Raw genomic sequence first — 17,513 nt, 5'->3', positions numbered from 1 at the left:
CTCATACTGGAGGGCTGTGTTATGTTAAAAGACCGGGCTGCTGCAGTTGGGATGTGTTAGCACAGCAGCTGCTCAGTCTGATACGTGTGATAACCAACTACCAGGCAGGCTGCTGAATTCTGCAAATACAGAGACGCATCAGTGTATGCACTTAAGCAGTGCGAGGTTTGGGGTTTTTTCTCTCCAATAGTAGCATTTTTCATGGTCAACTACTTTATTTTCAACTCATGATTTCTGCACACATATGTTAGTATTTTTGGCAATGCCTGAGTTAATGAATAATCTTATTTTTTGTCTGAGCTTGGCACCAAAAACTGTTAGCAATATTAAATTCATGATGAAGCCCAAAGCACTGAAAGATCTAAAAATCTTTTAACAAATAGTGGTGTGAAAGAAGCATAATAGGAAGAAATCGTAACTAGTATTACCCATTAAAATACATAAGTAATTTGTGAAAGGTCTGAAACAAACACACAACCAATATAAGTGTCGTCTGCAAGATCACAAACAGAGAAGGATTTGATACTAGCAATGGGGAGAATCAGGACATATGTTCCACTTCTGGCTTTGTCTGCTAGTTGCAGGCCACCTTCAGAACAAAAGCATATTTTAAATATTTAAAATTAGAGGTAAGACTAAAGCAAATTCTTACATTAAAAAAAATAACAAAACCCATACACATTATAATACAGAGCTAATGGCAGTAGCAAATTAAATGTATTAAGCATTCTTGTATGTATACTACCTATTAAAAAAAAGATGTGTTCATACAGACATGCACATAGAACTGCTGGTCCTCTTACAATGTACCAGAACTATCCATCGATATTATAAGTATTTAAAACCATTTCACGTTGCTGATTAATTCTTTATGGCATGGATTTAACTTACCTTTTTTTTTTTTTTTTTAATTTAGATTATTCCAAACTACAGGATAATACTGGTATTCCTTGACTAACAACAAAGTAACATGAATCATGCACAAAATAACAGGGTTTAGAGGTTTTTAAGCATCATATGATGCCAATAGAATTTTTGTCATCTATGTTTTTTATCAATACATAGCAGTTTTGTCATAAACTACTGCTTTATGCACATTTGTTGTATTTATATTGCTGCTTGCTAACAGACTGTTAATTTTAGCAGTAGGCAGTTTGCTGACTAAAAAACCAAAACACACATATATGCAGACAGATACCCTTCCCCCCCATATGTATGTACGTGTATACATGTATCTGTTACAGAAATTAATTTTGTTTATTACCGAACAAAAATATATAATAGCTTATACTGGATCTACTGGGAGAAAATACAGCTGCTCTGACAGTCTGCAAAAGGAGGAGACTAATTCCAGAGGTACAAACCCACAGGGGAGAACGCCCAGCTGGCAGCTCTCCCCAGCTGATCTGTTGGGCTGTGGAACAGCCTGAAGCAGCAGCTTCCCAAATTGTCAGGTTGCAGACCATTCAGGGCAAGACAGTGACGTAATCGCTCTCAATTTCTGTAAAGAAATCAATGAAAAAAAAAAGGAAAAAAGATGCTGTCATTGCAAATGGGTTGGCTGAAAGCCCATGGTAAGCAGGATGGCCTGTGGCCGTTTTGCTGGGCAGGTATCAGTAACCCAATTTGGTTTCTCAGTATTCTCTCTGCTATTGCAGGGCCAACATTTAGGCCCTGTGTCCTGTGGAGTGGATCCTCCAGGAGCCCATGTGGAGGCAAAGCCTGCATTGTCTATTCTGAGCCATCAAGCTCTGTTATTAAACAGTTGCATCCATGTGAGAACCCTTCTTCCTGAGGAACAGTCAAATGTCAAAACCCATCCGTGCTTAGTAAATCAGATCAATAGCTGAGATAGCTATAACTATAGCATAACACACCCTTTCTTCTTTAAATAAATACCCAACAGAAAAGCCTCCTAACTAAGGGAGGAGAGCCTGAAAAAACCCTTTCTCTCTTAGATCTTGACAGATTTATTGTTTTTTTTGAGAAGACACAGGAAAGGCAGAAGTTGAGTGCTCGGGACCCAATCTCCACTATTCAAGAAGCCAACCTCAGACAAGCTGTTCCTAGGCTAGAAAAGAGTGTTCAAAAATGTCCACCAAGCAGTATTGTGACCCCAGTCCCTTGAGGTGCTTTACTGGTTGCACTGGAGCGCTCAGTCCTGCATGTGCCGCAGAGCCAGCTGCTGGTATAACACAAGGGACGGGGCCAGAAAAGTGTGGAGCTTTGCTTCAGGAAGCACTGTGATGTTTTACATGGTGCCTACATTTCAGAGAGATATCCATCATAACATTAACCTAAGCTCCCCCCTGTGAGAACATAATAAAGCAGTCTGAGGAGGAACTTTGGAATGTTGCATAAGTGAAATTTAAATTAAAATTGAACGGAAGCAATTCCAAAGTAACTTGATTATTTCTAAAAGCCTCCATTATTATGGACAACTGCAAACGTTTTGATGGGGAAGTGAAAGGGTTTGTTTTTATCCCTGGGAGTCAAGACCCTTGTTCATCTTCTAGAAAAGTTCATGTTGCAGGACCAGTCAGTAAAATATGTATTGCACTTCATTTTTCCTAAAAATACATCCATGCTACTGCAGTATTTTCTATCTCCCTGGAGCAGCAATGACAAGATACCATAAAAACCTTTTTAGAGGAAATGTGGCATATCTGCCTCAGTGATACAACTGATAAAGTAATGTTGAAGACAGTGGAAATGCCTCTTGCTACTGTTTCTCTCAGTCAGGTTGTTGCTGCGCTGGCCCCTGAAAATGCAGCTTAGTGCATGAGGTGGTGGGGAGTACTCACCCCTTCCTATCCTGCCTGCTCGTGACAGGCAGAACCAGAGCTGTTGCACTGTTGTGTGCAAAAACACCAGCCTCTGTCGTACCCGTGTCGTACCGGCAGGAGGTATGACAGAGAGGCTGGCCCACACGACTGCATTCGAGCTGGTGTTAGTCATGAGATATAAATCACACAGAAGATTGGATACTCCAATTTTTTTTTTCTTTTACGATAACTGTACTTAATGAAAAGATTTCCCTTGCTCATTTATGCTCTCACTGTGGCCCTTGCTACATTTAGAGGAACTAGAAGAGTTTCAAGGTTATTTTGCAGCCTGTGACCTGATGGATACTACAGCTGAGCATCGTACGACAGTTATATGAAGAATGGCTTTCAAAAGTCTCAACTTGCAGTGAAGTGCAGGGGCCTGGCAGCTTGGCAGAACCATATTAGGTAAAACTGATCCTCAGCCTTCCCTAAGCCGTGAAGGATTGAGCTGTGGGCAACATCGTGCTTTGCCTTCTGTATCTGTTACAATTTTAAGATGTTAACTTGTAGGGGATGAGGGTATGTAACCTGTGAGCTGGGAATAACTGTTTTCCAGTGAACATAAGAGAGAAGAAAGGATGTTGAACTTCTGTCTATGTGAGCTGTTCTCAGAGGACACATAGCAGCTATTCACCACAACCCTGTCAATGCAGTCGTCTTAAAAAAAAAAACAAACCCAAAAAAACAAATAAACCAACACAGAGGCAGAGCTAACTTTCTCACCATCATAAACAGCGTCCTTTCCGGACTTGAACCTCTGGCTTCTTTGTGAGACCTTTGGTTTCTTTACTGGGTAGCGGAGGTTTGTTATTATTCCTTGATTTGGCTTTTCATAAGTGTATACTAGGTCCTTTAATGTTCTGAATATCTTGTCTGGAAGACCTTCAGAAGTCTGCAAGGAAAGGAAAATAAAGTTTGTTTGCAGCTTCCCCCCACATTGAGTCCCCTAAATGAAAGGGACAATAGGTTGTTTCTTGTTTACCAAGGAGCTGTTTGGTAAACAGAGTTGGTGACAGAATATTATACTATCTTTAAAACACTAGGGATTCTGGTGGTGTGGTTACAGCACTAAGTGTAACCTCCCTCACCGTCTTTTTTTTGAAAAAAGAACATCAGTTTAAGATATAGACTCATATGTGTGCTGCAGCAATCCACTACAGCAGACTGTTGAAGAGTGACAGCATTCTAGACTTCCCTCTGGTCTTAGAGCACAAGTTTAGGGGCAACATATTAATTTCTCACTTAAAGGGTTGTATTTAAGCAACTGTGTGGCAAGCAGAAGCCAAATGTTTTGCCAAATATCAGTATCGTCAAGCAAAGAACATGAGCAGAGGCAGTGGATGTGTCTGAGGTACCCTATGAAAGTCCTCTGCACCAGCTTTCACTTTTAGGCAGGAGTTTATTATTTGTCCAGCTTTGTGATTTGTGTTGGAGACTCCTGGGGCCAATCATGGATGATGGCACTCCTCAGTGAGGGAACAGTGTTCCCACAAACAGCTTTTTAATGTGTGGGTTCATACTGCTGGACTGAACTGCTTCCACAGCGCAGACTCCCCTCCCCCCGATCTGTACAGAGACTTGGCAGTGCTGGGGACTTCAAGACAGTGACAGACAGTAAACACATTAATCAGCTCTAATCACAGTGAGGGTCCTGCTACTAGTCATTAAAAGTGAATGGGGCTTTGATTTCACTTCATTTGCTATCTAACAAAACCCCCATGTCTTTATTTTGTTTGTGTTTCTGCATCCTTTATCTTCTCTTCAGCCCTGGATCGACTGGACGTCACTACCTCCAAGTACTGGGTCTGTCTGGGATGGAGTTAACTTTCTTCATAGCATCCTGTATAGCACTGTGTTTTGAATTTGTGACTAAACCAGTGTTGTTAACACACTGAGTGTTACTGAACAGTGCTTACACAGCCTTGTGGTTGTTTCTTTTTTGCGCTCTGCTCCCCCAGCGAGGTGGCTGGGGGTGCACAAGGTGCTGGGGGGGGACTCAGCAGGACAGGGGACCTGAATTGACCAAAGAGCTATCCTATCCCATATAACACTGTGCTCAGCAATAAAAGCTCAGGGAAAGCGAGGATGTTTGTGGTTATGGCATTTGTCTTCTCAAATAACCATTATGTGGGCCGAGGCCCTGCTTTCCAGGAGATGGCCAAGCATCTGACTCTCCATGGAAAGTAGTGACTAAACTCCTTTGCTTTGCTTGGGTGCACAACTTTGCTTCACCTATTAAACTGTCTTTTATCTTGATCCAGGAGTTTCCACGCTTTTGCTCTTCAAGTTCTCTTCCCCACACCCTGTCCTGCTAAAGGCAGGGAGGGAGCAAGCAGCTGTGTGGGTGCTTAGCTGCTGGTTGGGGTCAACTTACCACACTCTGGACATTTTATGGCTGAATGGGGCCCTTAAATAAACCCAAACAATTTCCTCTTCACCATCAATATATTATTTCAGTCTATTATTTTAGTTAGCCAAAACAATCTGACTTAAAAATCTGAAGAACAGAACTCTTCCACATTCTTGGCGAAACCTTGTAAGAAAGATTGTGTTTGAAAAAACTAAAAGTGTTTTGAGTTGCTATCTGCTGATAGGCATGACAGCAAAGCCCAGTAGAGTGGCTATAGTCCAAAGTAGTTTATTTTTTGTCAACAAACTATTCTTCTTCATGGGAAATTGTTGTCTGTTCTCAGTCCAAACCACTAATACACAAGAAATTACCAGCATATCAGAGCTTGGTGTGCCCTTTATGGAGTGAGTTCCTCATTCCACTTCAATGCTACTTAATTGTTGACAGTCCTACTACAAGCAGAGGAGTGAGCCAGCTTTTTAAGTAGCCTCTGACTTGGCCTAGGGATTTCATTGATGCAGTCTAGTGTTATGCTTATTCAAGCAATGAGCAACATTATCTGGGGTCATCACTTCAGCTGCCTCAGAATCACACAGAATTGTGGATAGGCCTCTTTAAATCAAAAAGATCATTGCAATATTCCAAATCACTACAATATGCTGGGTGCAATGGCAGAGCTTTCAAATAGATAAAGAAAATCAGAGCAGAAGCAAATAAAAGAAGTGATAGGGTTTTTTTCAGTGCTATTAAAAAGAAATGGTCAAATTGAAATCAGCTGTTCAACAAACAACAGATTCACAGGTTATAAGGGAATTCTACAAAAACAATAGCTACTTCTGAGCTCATACATAATAATAAGTATAATATTAAAAATTCAGTAATTGAGTAGAAAAGAAAGCAAACTTGAAAATATTTTCTAAGGTAATGTGTTCATGTATATTATGTTTTTTTAATCAAGACAGTGATCTTTAGTGCAATCTTTACAGATGAATTAAGAGTTACTCACCTGTATTCTAAAATATCCTTGTTGTTCCCTGAAGATACGGTAAGTGTAGATGACTCCTTCAAAGCTGTGAAAAGCATTGTTGTACACATTATGCTTTTTATCAACTGTCAGATCACTTTAGCTTTCTTAGACTGCTACAGCTGATCTTCACAGACAGCTTTTGTTTTTGTTTGTTTGTATCTTAAACTGCAATACAACAAAAGACTAAAACCAAACAAATCTGGAGGAATGCCTGATGCTAAATAGCATCAATATGTACACACACACACACATATATGCATTCCCTTTTCCATTTGATTCATATATCGGAGCTTTCAAAATACTTGAGATTCTTTAAGTCATACGTTTGTCTTTTAGCCAAAATTATTCATGCACCTTGTTTTCTTAATCATCAGAAACCCAAATATTACTTTATCATGGCTTGCCAATTCAGATCTAACCCCCTGTACATTGTTATGCAGATCTTTTTGATTTTGGACCAAGTTTAGAGCACTCATTTTTTACTCTGCAGAGTTAGGCCACGTTTGGTAAATGTAGCTAGGAGTAACTGCACTTGGCTTAGGACAGATCTTGATAAAGCATGTCCAGCTAGCTTTCCTCCACATTAGCTAACTGCCTGGGCTTTCCTCCAGCTTCTTAGGTGCATTTCCTATGCTGAGTTTTGTACTACTACAGCTCCAGTTAATAGATCTGGTAAGTCAAAGCAAAGGAAATTCTTCATACATCCAGAAAGGGCTGGATGTCACTGAGAATGTCTATTACTTGTTCTGAGACAGTAAAACACAAAACAGACCCTGGAATTCCACTGCAGGTACCACATAAAATGAGTAATTTCTCCCATAGGGTGCCTTAGTCCTTGCTCACCACCAGCAGAATTGCTTCAAAGCACTAGAAGCCACTTTGTGCAAATGTCAACATGGGAATAAGCTGCAAGCAAAGGGCTGGTATGCATGTCGTTGGGAACTGCGGCATCTCCATCAGCAGTGAGAAGGGGAGCTGAGGCCCGGCCAACTCTCAGCCTTTACACCGGGTTGGACTAATCATCAGACAACATTTTCACAGTGGAAAGACAGTGCTGATGTTTACCCCTCCTTCAAAAATGGAGCCATAAGGAAGACCTCAATGGCTACAAAGGCAAAAGTGAGGTGACTTCCTTTCTCTGAAGTCATACTCCAGGGGAAAATGGGCTGGCTTCCAACTAATTACCACATCCACAAGAGAAGCAGTCACCTTTCAAAAGACTGGTCTACAGCTGAGAACAAGGAGAGGAGATTCACCTGGGATATGACACAAGACTGCAACGCTGTATGGAAACAAGCACATGGTCATGGAGTGATGCCTCCGAAAGACTGTCTTTGCAAATGTCTTCTATCATATTGGTAGAACTTGGGAAGGATGTGAGGGGAGAGAGAGAGGGAAAGAAAACCATATTAACCTAAGTAGTATTAAAGAATGATTCTGTAGTAAACTTGCACTTCACCTTTTACATGAGATCTGCTGGAATTCCCCTGAAGCAGGGAACAGGTGAGGAGGTTGCCACAGCCTACACAGCAGTGTGAAGTTGCAGAATGTTTTTCATCTAATCTGCTTTCCTTGTGGGAGCTCTCAGGTAATTGTGGCACCATGAATTCATACTGTAATTCCACTACACTGCCCCACACCGTGACCCCTTGAGCTGTCTGTACCTTCATGTATTCCAGATGTGATCATGTACCAGGCTACTTCATCCTAAAATATGTTTGATTTGACCAGAGTATAGCTAGAGATGTATATGATATTGGACGTACGCTCAAGAGCATGTATGATATTCGGGACTTAACAGTGGGCTGAGTCTCTGACCCCCGCTGTGGAAAGCAGACAGTGGTGGAAGGAAGAAACACCACTGGAAATGTCTGCAAACAGCACGTAGTATTAAAAACATGAGAAGCTGTGCAGTAAAATTGAATGAGACAGGTAGAAAAGCAAAACTGAAGAGACCCTAGAGTTTGCAAAATGCGAAAATGTTTCCTTTCGTGAAATATGATTACTCTAACCAGGGGTGTCAAAGAACTTATGAACTAAACCTAACACAGGCCCTTATATAAGAGTAATTTGATTCCACAGACATCTCATACTTGCATCTGGCTTCCTGTCTTCCTCATGTGTGATACCTCCCTAAACTTAATTTTGCAGTTGTATCACAAGAAGGCTGTTGAATTCTTGGAGAGATGTTAGCAGAAAATGGCCTCTGGTCACCAGCACCCAGAAAATGACTGCACAGGTCCTAAGAAAATTATCCTTCCTTTACATTTTCCAGGGTTTTAATTATTATTTTTAATAATATACAGGTGTTTGAACACTCAAGCTACTGATGGCTTTGGATATATTTTGTCAACAGAAATAAAAGCTTTATCAAATACCGCAGTGGAAGCTATTCAGAAGATGAACTGGATTTCATGACCATGATCAAAAAAGGCAGTAAATTTGCAAAGAAATATACACCACAAATAAGCAGGGGGGAAGGGAGCAGTGTCTGAAAACAAGTTCTTTCAGCTGTTACACATACTCATCTGAAGGACTTCAGCTGTAACTACATGAATTGAGCTGTCAGGGAGAATCTTAGGGTGAAAACTTAGCTCAGGGGACTTTCAGGTAAATGGTTACTTTGGAAATAAACTCCTTTGTTCTGCAAAAAAAGTTACTGTGGACTGAGGTCAGGATAAGATTTCCAGTCAAAATAGATTTACTTTAAATCAAAGAGTTGCAGCACAGGGATGCATCTTTTGGTTTTATCCTCTTTGAGATACCTATAGAAATTCATATGTTCCTGGCGTAAGAGTATTTTATAAATGTGGGTGTTCATTCTTTAAACATAGACAAAGCACTGAGGAAAAAAAAACCAAACTGGAAACTGATAATTTTTATAACTCATTCTTTATCAATCCAAGTTTTAAAAGGTTACTCTTGGGATATTATTTGGCTACTGTAATTTTTACTAAATAAACACGAAACTACTACTAAATGCTTACCAACAGCTGCATATGGTACAAATTAATAAAGTACTTGGTCTGAGCACAGGGGAGATCCAGTGGCAGAAAAGCAGGGTGAGAGGAGCTTTTTTGGGGGAGAGTGTCATGTTGAACCATAAGGAGAACAGTAGCAAGAGCGGTAGGTCTGGACTGAGGCACTGTCAGAGACCTGGGACAGCTTTGGGTGAAAGCGGCAGTGTGCTGTGGGGGAAAGCATGTCAGCAGAGCTGTGCCCCATGCCCGATTAGAGAAGAGCTGCTTTTGGACTTGTCCCACCATTCTGGCTTCCAGATCTTCAATGAGTGTGCCCTCCCCTCCCATACCTCAGTCTGAGGAGGATGAAGAAGTTGTTTTCTGTAGCAAGTGGATCAGTATCTCTGCTCATAGATCAACCAATTTGAGACATGTGCATCAGTTTGTGCAGCAACCATGTTAGGTACTATGCAATGTTGTAAGATCCAGTTTTAATCCAAAAGTTGTCTGGAAACAGCACGGAGATTTTCAGTGTTGATTGCCTTCAGTTTTAGGACAGATTTCCTCTGCCCAGTCAACCACTGACAGACAGTCCAGTGTCTGAGGCAATTCTGAGCCAATGCACTATTACCATCCCATTTTTTATCTGAAGATAACCCTTGCTTTCACCTCTGCATGCCAATATCAGTTATACCATTGCTGCCACCCTTACGGTTTAACTATTACATTTGTTAATGCACAAGTTAAAGTAAAATTCACTAAAGTTTAGCAGTTTTTAACACTAAAAACCCACAGAGGCTAGCTGGAAGTCACATGCTTTTTCATATGCCAGCCCAGATCACTGTCAACAGACAAAAGCATATCTGCAAGCTATAACAAGGTAGACCAGCTTTGCCCTTAAAAAAAAAAAAAAAGAAAGAAAAAAAAAGAAAGTAGAAGCAACTTCATTAGTGTGGCACCAAGCCTAACCTTTAGGTCAGCTTGCATCTGCCCACAATGTACTCTGTAGATGTGCTCTTTGTTACATCAGTAGCTCAAACTCATTGCACACACCTAAGTAGCCCTTAATTTTCTCATCTGCCTGTACTGCACGAGAGCTCAACAGCCGTCTTCTCACATCATTCTTCCTCTGTGTCAGGATCCCCATTTGTCCCTTCTGACAGCGTACGCGTGCCCTTTCCCTCCCACACTCCCTGCCCTTTCCGCATCCCCTATGTTGTCTCCTTCCACACCACACTGCAAGCAGGATCCCTTGGGGGCTCTGCTTGTCCTCCACTTGCCATTTCTCTTCTCCTTAATCTGTCATTTCACAGACCTCCTTTCTTCTACCCACCAACCCCATAGCACTCCATTTCCTTCTTCCTTTTTCTCCCTTCCCTTTTGATTTGTTTCAAATGAAAAGAGTATTTGATTATTGATAAAAACATTTTATGATATTTTGGAATTAATTAGATGAGTTAAAAATTTTTCATGTTGCACAAACACATCCTCAAAGAGAGTGCAAAACCTCACAGGGTCAAACAAAGAGAGACTCACAGTTACTAATTTATAAACTTTGAACACATTAGGAACAGATTGATTATGTATGAAAAGTGTAAAACAGGCTTCTTGAAAGGGAAATAAAGGTGCTATTTCCTACAAGAAAATAAAATAACACAATTTTAATTGTAGTAATTAATGTTAAGGACTAGAAGTAGCAATTTTCTATGCCCATCTTGTTCACGGACTTGTCAGATGAATTTGAACAGGACATTACATTTTCTGTCTCAGCTTATGTTCTTACATCAGATAAAATTCCTTTGAAGCACAAGGCTAAGCTTTCATCAGGTAGAAACCCTATGAAAAAGGAACTCTTTTGTAACCTACCATGAGACTTTTCTGTGTCTAAATAGTGTTAAAATGCTATTTATTCATCATTACAGAGGCAGTAACTTTCAGTAAGGTTCTTACCATGTTTTGGTGGGCTAAACTGTTTTCTCTGGGCTTCCCTTAGTTCGTTTATCCTCTGTTGTATAAAATATCTTTTGCAAATGCCACCTTTTCACCACTCATTATAAAGGAAGCCTAAGGTAACCAGCATTACTTGAATACATACACACACCCCCTTGGAGTATGTTACTATTAGCGAAGAATTATTAATGTTAGAGAAGATGAACACTTGTCTTTGGACCTATCTGAAATGTCATAAAAAAATTAGTATTAGAGTACTTACAAAACACAGAGACACAAGACTCCTTCCATGCTTTCACTATCTCGTATTAGATAGCTGCCATTCTTTTTGTTCTTGCTCAGCAGTTCTTCGCAGGTTTTTCTTGTTATCTTGCCATGAAAAAATGGGAACTCCATGGACAAAGGAAAACAAGGTCTCTCACCTTTCAAAGCAAGTCCAGAGAAAATCAGAAGCCTGGCATTTAAAGAAGACTTATTCCAAATGCAGCTGTCTGTAAACAACTGTGATTGAAGGTGCTAAGTACATACACAAGTTCATCTGTGTTGTTATCACTGACCTGTCCAGAGTGAAGCTGGTTACAGCTCAGGATTGCAGTGAAGGCAGGAAATGAGAAATGGTTTGTCTACCTTGGTCACCGTCTGCATCAGAAGGGAAGAGTCTTTTGTCACATTATATCAGTGGACATTTGAGTTGTGTATCACACTTCTAAACTATGTGATAGCTAAGTTGACACCTAAATATAGGCATATTTTTAAGTTAACTTTTATGTGGTGTGTCATGATTTCCCTGTTGCCAATCAATGGACTTGAATCATAGTGAATTTAACAGAGACCTTGCAACAGTTTCAAGAGGCAAAAATTTTAAGAGGCTCAATGGCAAGAGAAATTTTGGAATAGCAATCAGGGGCTACAGTTGAGGTAAGGGCTAATATTGTAGTGATATAACAGCTAAATATTATTTTAAAATTAATGAAAATAATATTCCTTTGTGTAACTGTAGGACTGAAAAAAAGAAAGGGACAAATGGACAGGAGCTTGAGAATATTGAGGAAGAAGATGTGAAAAGAAAAAGCTCAGGTTAAAGGGAGAAAGGAGTTAGCTTGTGAAAAAATAACTCTGTACTCCAAACAGAAAAAACTTTTAAAGAAAATGAAACAGGGACAGCAAAAGGGTTAGAACTGGGAGAAGGCCTTAGCAAAAGTAAAAGTGGCTGGAATAGATACCAAAGATTGGCAGATTAGTCATTCCTCAGAGCAACGGTGCTTACACTGGTGAAAATGATAAATTTTGAGGTTGGTACTCAACTCTGGATACTACTATTGATGTTCTGCTCAGTCTTCTTAGTTTCTAAGTCTGAAAGCTGCTGAACTGAATCACTTCTAAAATTCTCCAAGTGTGTGGATTGAGGTGCCAAAAAGAGTGCCTAGTGCTGTAGTACACATCCTAGGACATCTGAGGTAGCTACACAGGGCTGGCAAGTGTAACACTGGATGGGTGTGGGCAGACCCGTGACCTTTTGGAGTGGCATAACTACAGCATCTCAAGCAGCACTAGGTGGTGATGAATTGCTACTTTTGTGTCTAAGGAAGCCAACCCCTCTACTTGCTCCTTAAGGAATTTGTTTCTGCTCTGAATACAGAAAAATTAAGGTAAAACACCAACTTTATTTCAAGAGAAAGCACAATGTGCTCACTAGCTTTCTCTGATTAGGAAGGTTTGCTTTCCTCACTATATTTGCGAGCAATTTCCTACTACAAAACCAAGTATTGTCTCCATTCCTCTTTAGAAAGACTTCTGTTGTGATTTCCAGGCAAAAAAAAAAAAGCCTCTCCAGCTCCTTCTGCTTCTGTCTCATCAACTGCAGCACTGAGTCAGAACCTGGGAGCATGGATTTTCTTAGTGGTGTGCAACTGTATAGCTAGCTTTGTTAAAACTTCAAGCAACAATTTAAATTTTCCAACCATCATGGTAAGTTCCTCTTAGGAAGGGAAGGTATTTCTTGTGACACTTGTCAAGTGGTCTGCTTTGTGCAATGCACTCCATTTGTTCACAAGCATGGTCCCATATCTGATGTACTTCTGTCAGCTGGAGGCAGAGACAAGGATGTGTTTGATGTGGCAAAATTAGAACTTCGCTCTGGTTAATCGAAGATCATTGTTTTAAAATTCTCTCCCTTTGGAAAGCATCATGAGATGACAAGGGAGGAGTTGTGCAGTGGTGGATTTTTCATTCCTTTTGAGGTTTCCAGTTCTTTATCCAAACAATTAAATGATATTCCCAGGCAGAAGTTCTAACTGAAAACCAGAAACTTCAGACACAGGAAACGTTCCTGTGGTTCACTGTGCATGATGCAAGCGCAGCTTTGGCAGAGTTGAGAATTTAAAGCACATGTCAAGGCAATACAGTTTCCACAGCTCCCTGACGGTGTTTGATAGAAGAGGGTACCCAGAAATTAATATGATCCTTTTACCTTACCTGTCTGTAGTATTCAAGTGGAGGTCAGAATAGGAGCTTGATTTAAAAGCAGAAATCATAAAAATATACCAGAGAAAGAGGTCTGGGAGGGAGAAAGAAGAGGGAGGCCATAAATATGGTCTGGTCTGTCACTAAACCACAAATGTGAATCAGTGGTCAGACGTAGGAACTCCACATTGTGTCTTGCATGCATACATATACATCTGTATGCTTTGCTCTGGCACTGGTGGGCTAGTCCAGGGCAAAAATGCAAGCCTCTGGCAAAGACAAAACAGGACTTACAGATCACAGCCTGGGATACCTCGTGATGGACAGTGTGTAAATACCTGGGAGGTGGGGGGAGATGACCTTGTCAGCCACCACAGAACTGCACCATGAGCCTCACCACAACTTGTACCACACAGCATTGAATCTTTGTCGTATGTGTTGGGATCACATAACAATATATCTCTATGGGCCAAATTGAGCTGTAAGCGCTGAGCAAACATTTCCTAGCAAGTATTTCTGGCTTAACAAATTTAGCAAGTACTTTTGGCTTACACAAGCCTGCATAGCCAAGCTGGCATCTCAGCTGAGTCTGAAAAGTAGTCAGCAATATGAGCTGATGGTATTAACTGTGATGAAATATGTGTATATTTCAGTTTATAGGCCAGGGGAATGAAGAGAGAGAACAACACCTGGGTTTGTTCACCACTGTTCACTCACAGAAATTTCTAGACTGCCTGATGTCTGAGAGGCTCTTGTCTGAATAGAAGAGAACTGGGAGGGGTGTTGCTTCCAAGACAGTTAGGGGCAGAGTCTTTCTCAGTGAATTCAGGACACTGCATGGCATAATAAGCTTTGTGTGTCCAGAGTGGAGCCAGAGCTTCTGGTGAGTGCAGAGGAGCCTTTTCCTGGAAGCTGCTGTCACCCCACCTGGTGAAAACCACTGTGAGTGAGTCTGGTCTCATTTCTCATCTGCAGCTCGTTTTTGTGTTGGCTGTGCTCGTAGTGGTGACAAAGCTTGAAGCCACTCTAATTCAAGCTGTGGACAGTTTGTGACAATTGGGGCTTTTAATTTCAGAGGACAAAAAGACCGAAACCTGCCCCAGGTTCTGTGTGGTTTCTGATGAGAGGCCTGGGAAGGTAGAATGGCAGTGGCTGCCTCGGCTGGGAGAGTCACACCAGGCTGAGCCTCTGGGCATTATCACTCGGATTTTAGCTACACCAAACCAAGATGTGGCTGTTGTGAATCTGCTCTTAAAGTCATTTAACTCCACTCCAAAATAGGATTAGGTTGTTGTTTTTTTTTTTTTTTCTCCTCATTCACTGAAGGAGATTTCACAGTTCCTAGGATAGCCTCCTGCAGTGACTGACTAGCCTTTCAGATGTCAGAAAATGGGAAAAAAGCAAAGTTCTTTTTCCTGAGAGACTGTCTCTTGGCTCGCTTCTACCCCTACCTGAAAAAAAAAAAAAAAAAAAGCTAGATTATAATTTTATAAAAATCTACTGTACATCAGAACACTTACTTGGTTCAGTCAGTCTTGTGTTTTCTGAACTAAATGCAACCACTTCCTTCAGTCTTTTCCCACAAGACACATTTTCTTGCAATTGTTCTCTTTGTTTTTATCTGACACCACTTTGGCTACTACTTCTATAAAATTTCATGCCTATAATTGAACAAAATCATTTGATTAGAAGAGCAGGGTGGTTAGCTACTCTGCCTTGTTCAGAACAGCTGTTACAGAAACAAGACCTGCAACATTTTGGCAGCAGTGCCAAGTCCTGGTTGACTGTGTATCTAATTTGTTTTCTGCCATACTGCTGCCTTTACCCATTTTCTGGTTTTCCGTCTGTTAGTGTAAAACTTGGTGGAGCCTTTTCATAGTGACACCTCATATTATCAAGCACATTTGGACCTCTGTTTCTACAACCTCTCCTGGCTGCAGCTCTAACACAGCAAAGCTCTTGATAGTGCCTTTTGTAAGAATAGGAAATCTGAGGAAGAACGGGGTTGCTTGACAACATTGAGAGTAAAGTGTTCAGTGAATAATCGGGGAGGGTGTGGGAGATCAGGGTTAGATCCAAAACTGTGATCAAAACCATCTAAAAGCAAAGCCCGCTGTTGTGAATAAAGCAGGAAGCTTAAAGGTCATTTTTTGTTTGACCAGATAGCAAAAAACAAGATAAGAAAACAGGAAGAAAGCTGAGTCCTAGCTAAGTCTCCCGAAACTTTGAGTTCTCATTGAACTGTGTTGCTAGGCAGTCACAGTACTGTGGCTTACTGTACAAACTGAACCAGTGAAGGTTTTTGCAAGAAATACAATTATAGTGACAAATTATATTTGATTTTACAAAATTCACAACTGTAGCATAATATCTACACCAGTCTGTACTTTGGCAATGTGTTATGCCTAGGTACAAATTTTCTTAGTGATATTTGTTGATGGCAAGATTTACTTTAGACCAAAAGAAAAATTGTTATGATGTACATTCAAGAAGAATATTTAACTAGTGTCTCTATTACTTATGGATTGCTGCTAGAGCTGTCGGTGCAGTGCCAGAATAATTCCCAAGGCACCATAACTCTGCCATTATCTTTCTAATCAAATGTAAACCTAGAAGCAAAAACCTGAATTATAACCCTCTAAACACATTGTCTGTTTTTTAAAATACAAGTAAATAGAAAATGATCCTTCAAAATGCAAACTTCTCTGTGCTAAAATTAGAATTAAAAAGTCATAGAGCCAAACAAGTAAAAAAGGTTGCATGCCTGTAAAACACACGATTATGTGTAAGTAGAGGGTTTTGGTCTTGAAATTATCTAGAATCTTACTTCAAAATTTACTTGCAAGAGAGAGTCACAAAATAACATTTTCCTTCTCATTGGCAACCCTTTTGTCAGGGTTCTCAGTGATCCATATTCAATTACTCCCTGAACTTATAATATTTTCAATTTTTGAATTTAAGATAATATACTTCTTGCAAAAAAAAAAAATAATCAGAAAAACTGAGAGATGAAAATACCCAAGGTTTCCATTTACATGAGTTTTCAGTGTCTTTAAACTGAAGAAACTGGTGGCATAAAGTAGCCCTTCAAAGAGACCTTAGTTCCTTCTGAAAGACTTTGGCCAACCATGAACTGCACTGCAATATGGTTTTCATGCACTGTTTCAGCTTCTTTGAGCAAATTCACATGGCTAGCTTTGATCTTCTCCAGCACAGTATTTGAGCAGGGGATCTTTTTTCTTCTTCAAGGACAGTTTCTAGAAGTGACCTGAGTGGAGTCCATGAGAGGATTTCCACCTGTTCTGTGGATTTCAGAGCCTGAGAGCATCATGTTGGCAGCTTACTATTTACCTGCAAAGGCATCTCCCTGTCTCAGTGAGAAACATTCTCCCTAACCCCTAGCTGGTCTTCTACTAGTTTTCATTATTTTGAAAAGAATTAGATTAAGATTTGGAAAACTACATTATAGTTTAGCTCTTCAGCCAAAATTAGCTCTTCTAGATTCCCAGGCTAGTTAGCAAGCCTCTGTTCTTTCTGACAAAAATTAGAAGCCAGAATTTATCAAGGGCTTGGATTTGAACTGCTGAGCCTAGCAAGAATACTTTTTCTGTCACTTGATTAGGAGGGGAAAAAGAAAAGACTTGAACTATGGCAACACAGCTATATCTGACTAACTCTTGCTGATGGAGTTTTCAATTCTGTTTAATTTTGACTCCCTTTGGCAGATAAAGCTTCCTGCTGTTACTGTTGCTACTATCAAATTCATATTCAAACCCAAATGCTCCATCTCACAGCATGAAAGCCATGTGAGATGATTCTCTGACTTGGTGCCTCTGAAAATAACTCCACTGCACTGGTTAAATTAATCATGAAGAAGGAGGCAGGAATGAAAATTAGCGGCATGAACACTTCAATTTTTCTTTGGAAATCTGGGA

The 17,513-nt window shown here is 40.3% G+C and overlaps 1 protein-coding gene across 1 annotated transcript; it reads right to left on the bottom strand.

Moving 5' to 3' along the window:
* Positions 1-1,466: 1,466 nt before the first annotated feature.
* Positions 1,467-11,511, bottom strand: SH2D1B (SH2 domain containing 1B). The gene is made up of 4 exons (XM_009963200.1): positions 11,378-11,511; positions 6,185-6,248; positions 3,552-3,720; positions 1,467-1,501 (listed from the first exon to the last, which is right to left on the bottom strand). Exons 1-4 carry the CDS (start codon positions 11,509-11,511, stop codon positions 1,467-1,469), a joined length of 402 nt encoding a protein of 133 aa, XP_009961502.1.
* Positions 11,512-17,513: the final 6,002 nt, after the last annotated feature.

Source organism: Tyto alba, unplaced genomic scaffold, assembly GCF_018691265.1.
Source record: "Tyto alba isolate M040663 unplaced genomic scaffold, T.alba_DEE_v4.0 Super-Scaffold_14, whole genome shotgun sequence".
Lineage (NCBI taxonomy): Eukaryota > Metazoa > Chordata > Aves > Strigiformes > Tytonidae > Tyto > Tyto alba.
This window is presented reverse-complemented; position numbering and strand designations above follow the sequence as displayed.

Bases quoted from the DNA above. Each gene is read 5' to 3' on its own strand.
- SH2D1B (XM_009963200.1), bottom strand. From the start codon at position 11,511: ATGGAGTTCCCATTTTTTCATGGCAAGATAACAAGAAAAACCTGCGAA. The intron at 3,721-6,184 runs GTGAGTAACTCT...CTTTCCTTGCAG, and splicing joins AAGGATATTTTAGAATACAG to ACTTCTGAAGGTCTTCCAGA. The intron at 1,502-3,551 runs GTGAGAAAGTTA...ATTTCTTTACAG, and splicing joins AAAGGACGCTGTTTATGATG to AAATTGAGAGCGATTACGTC.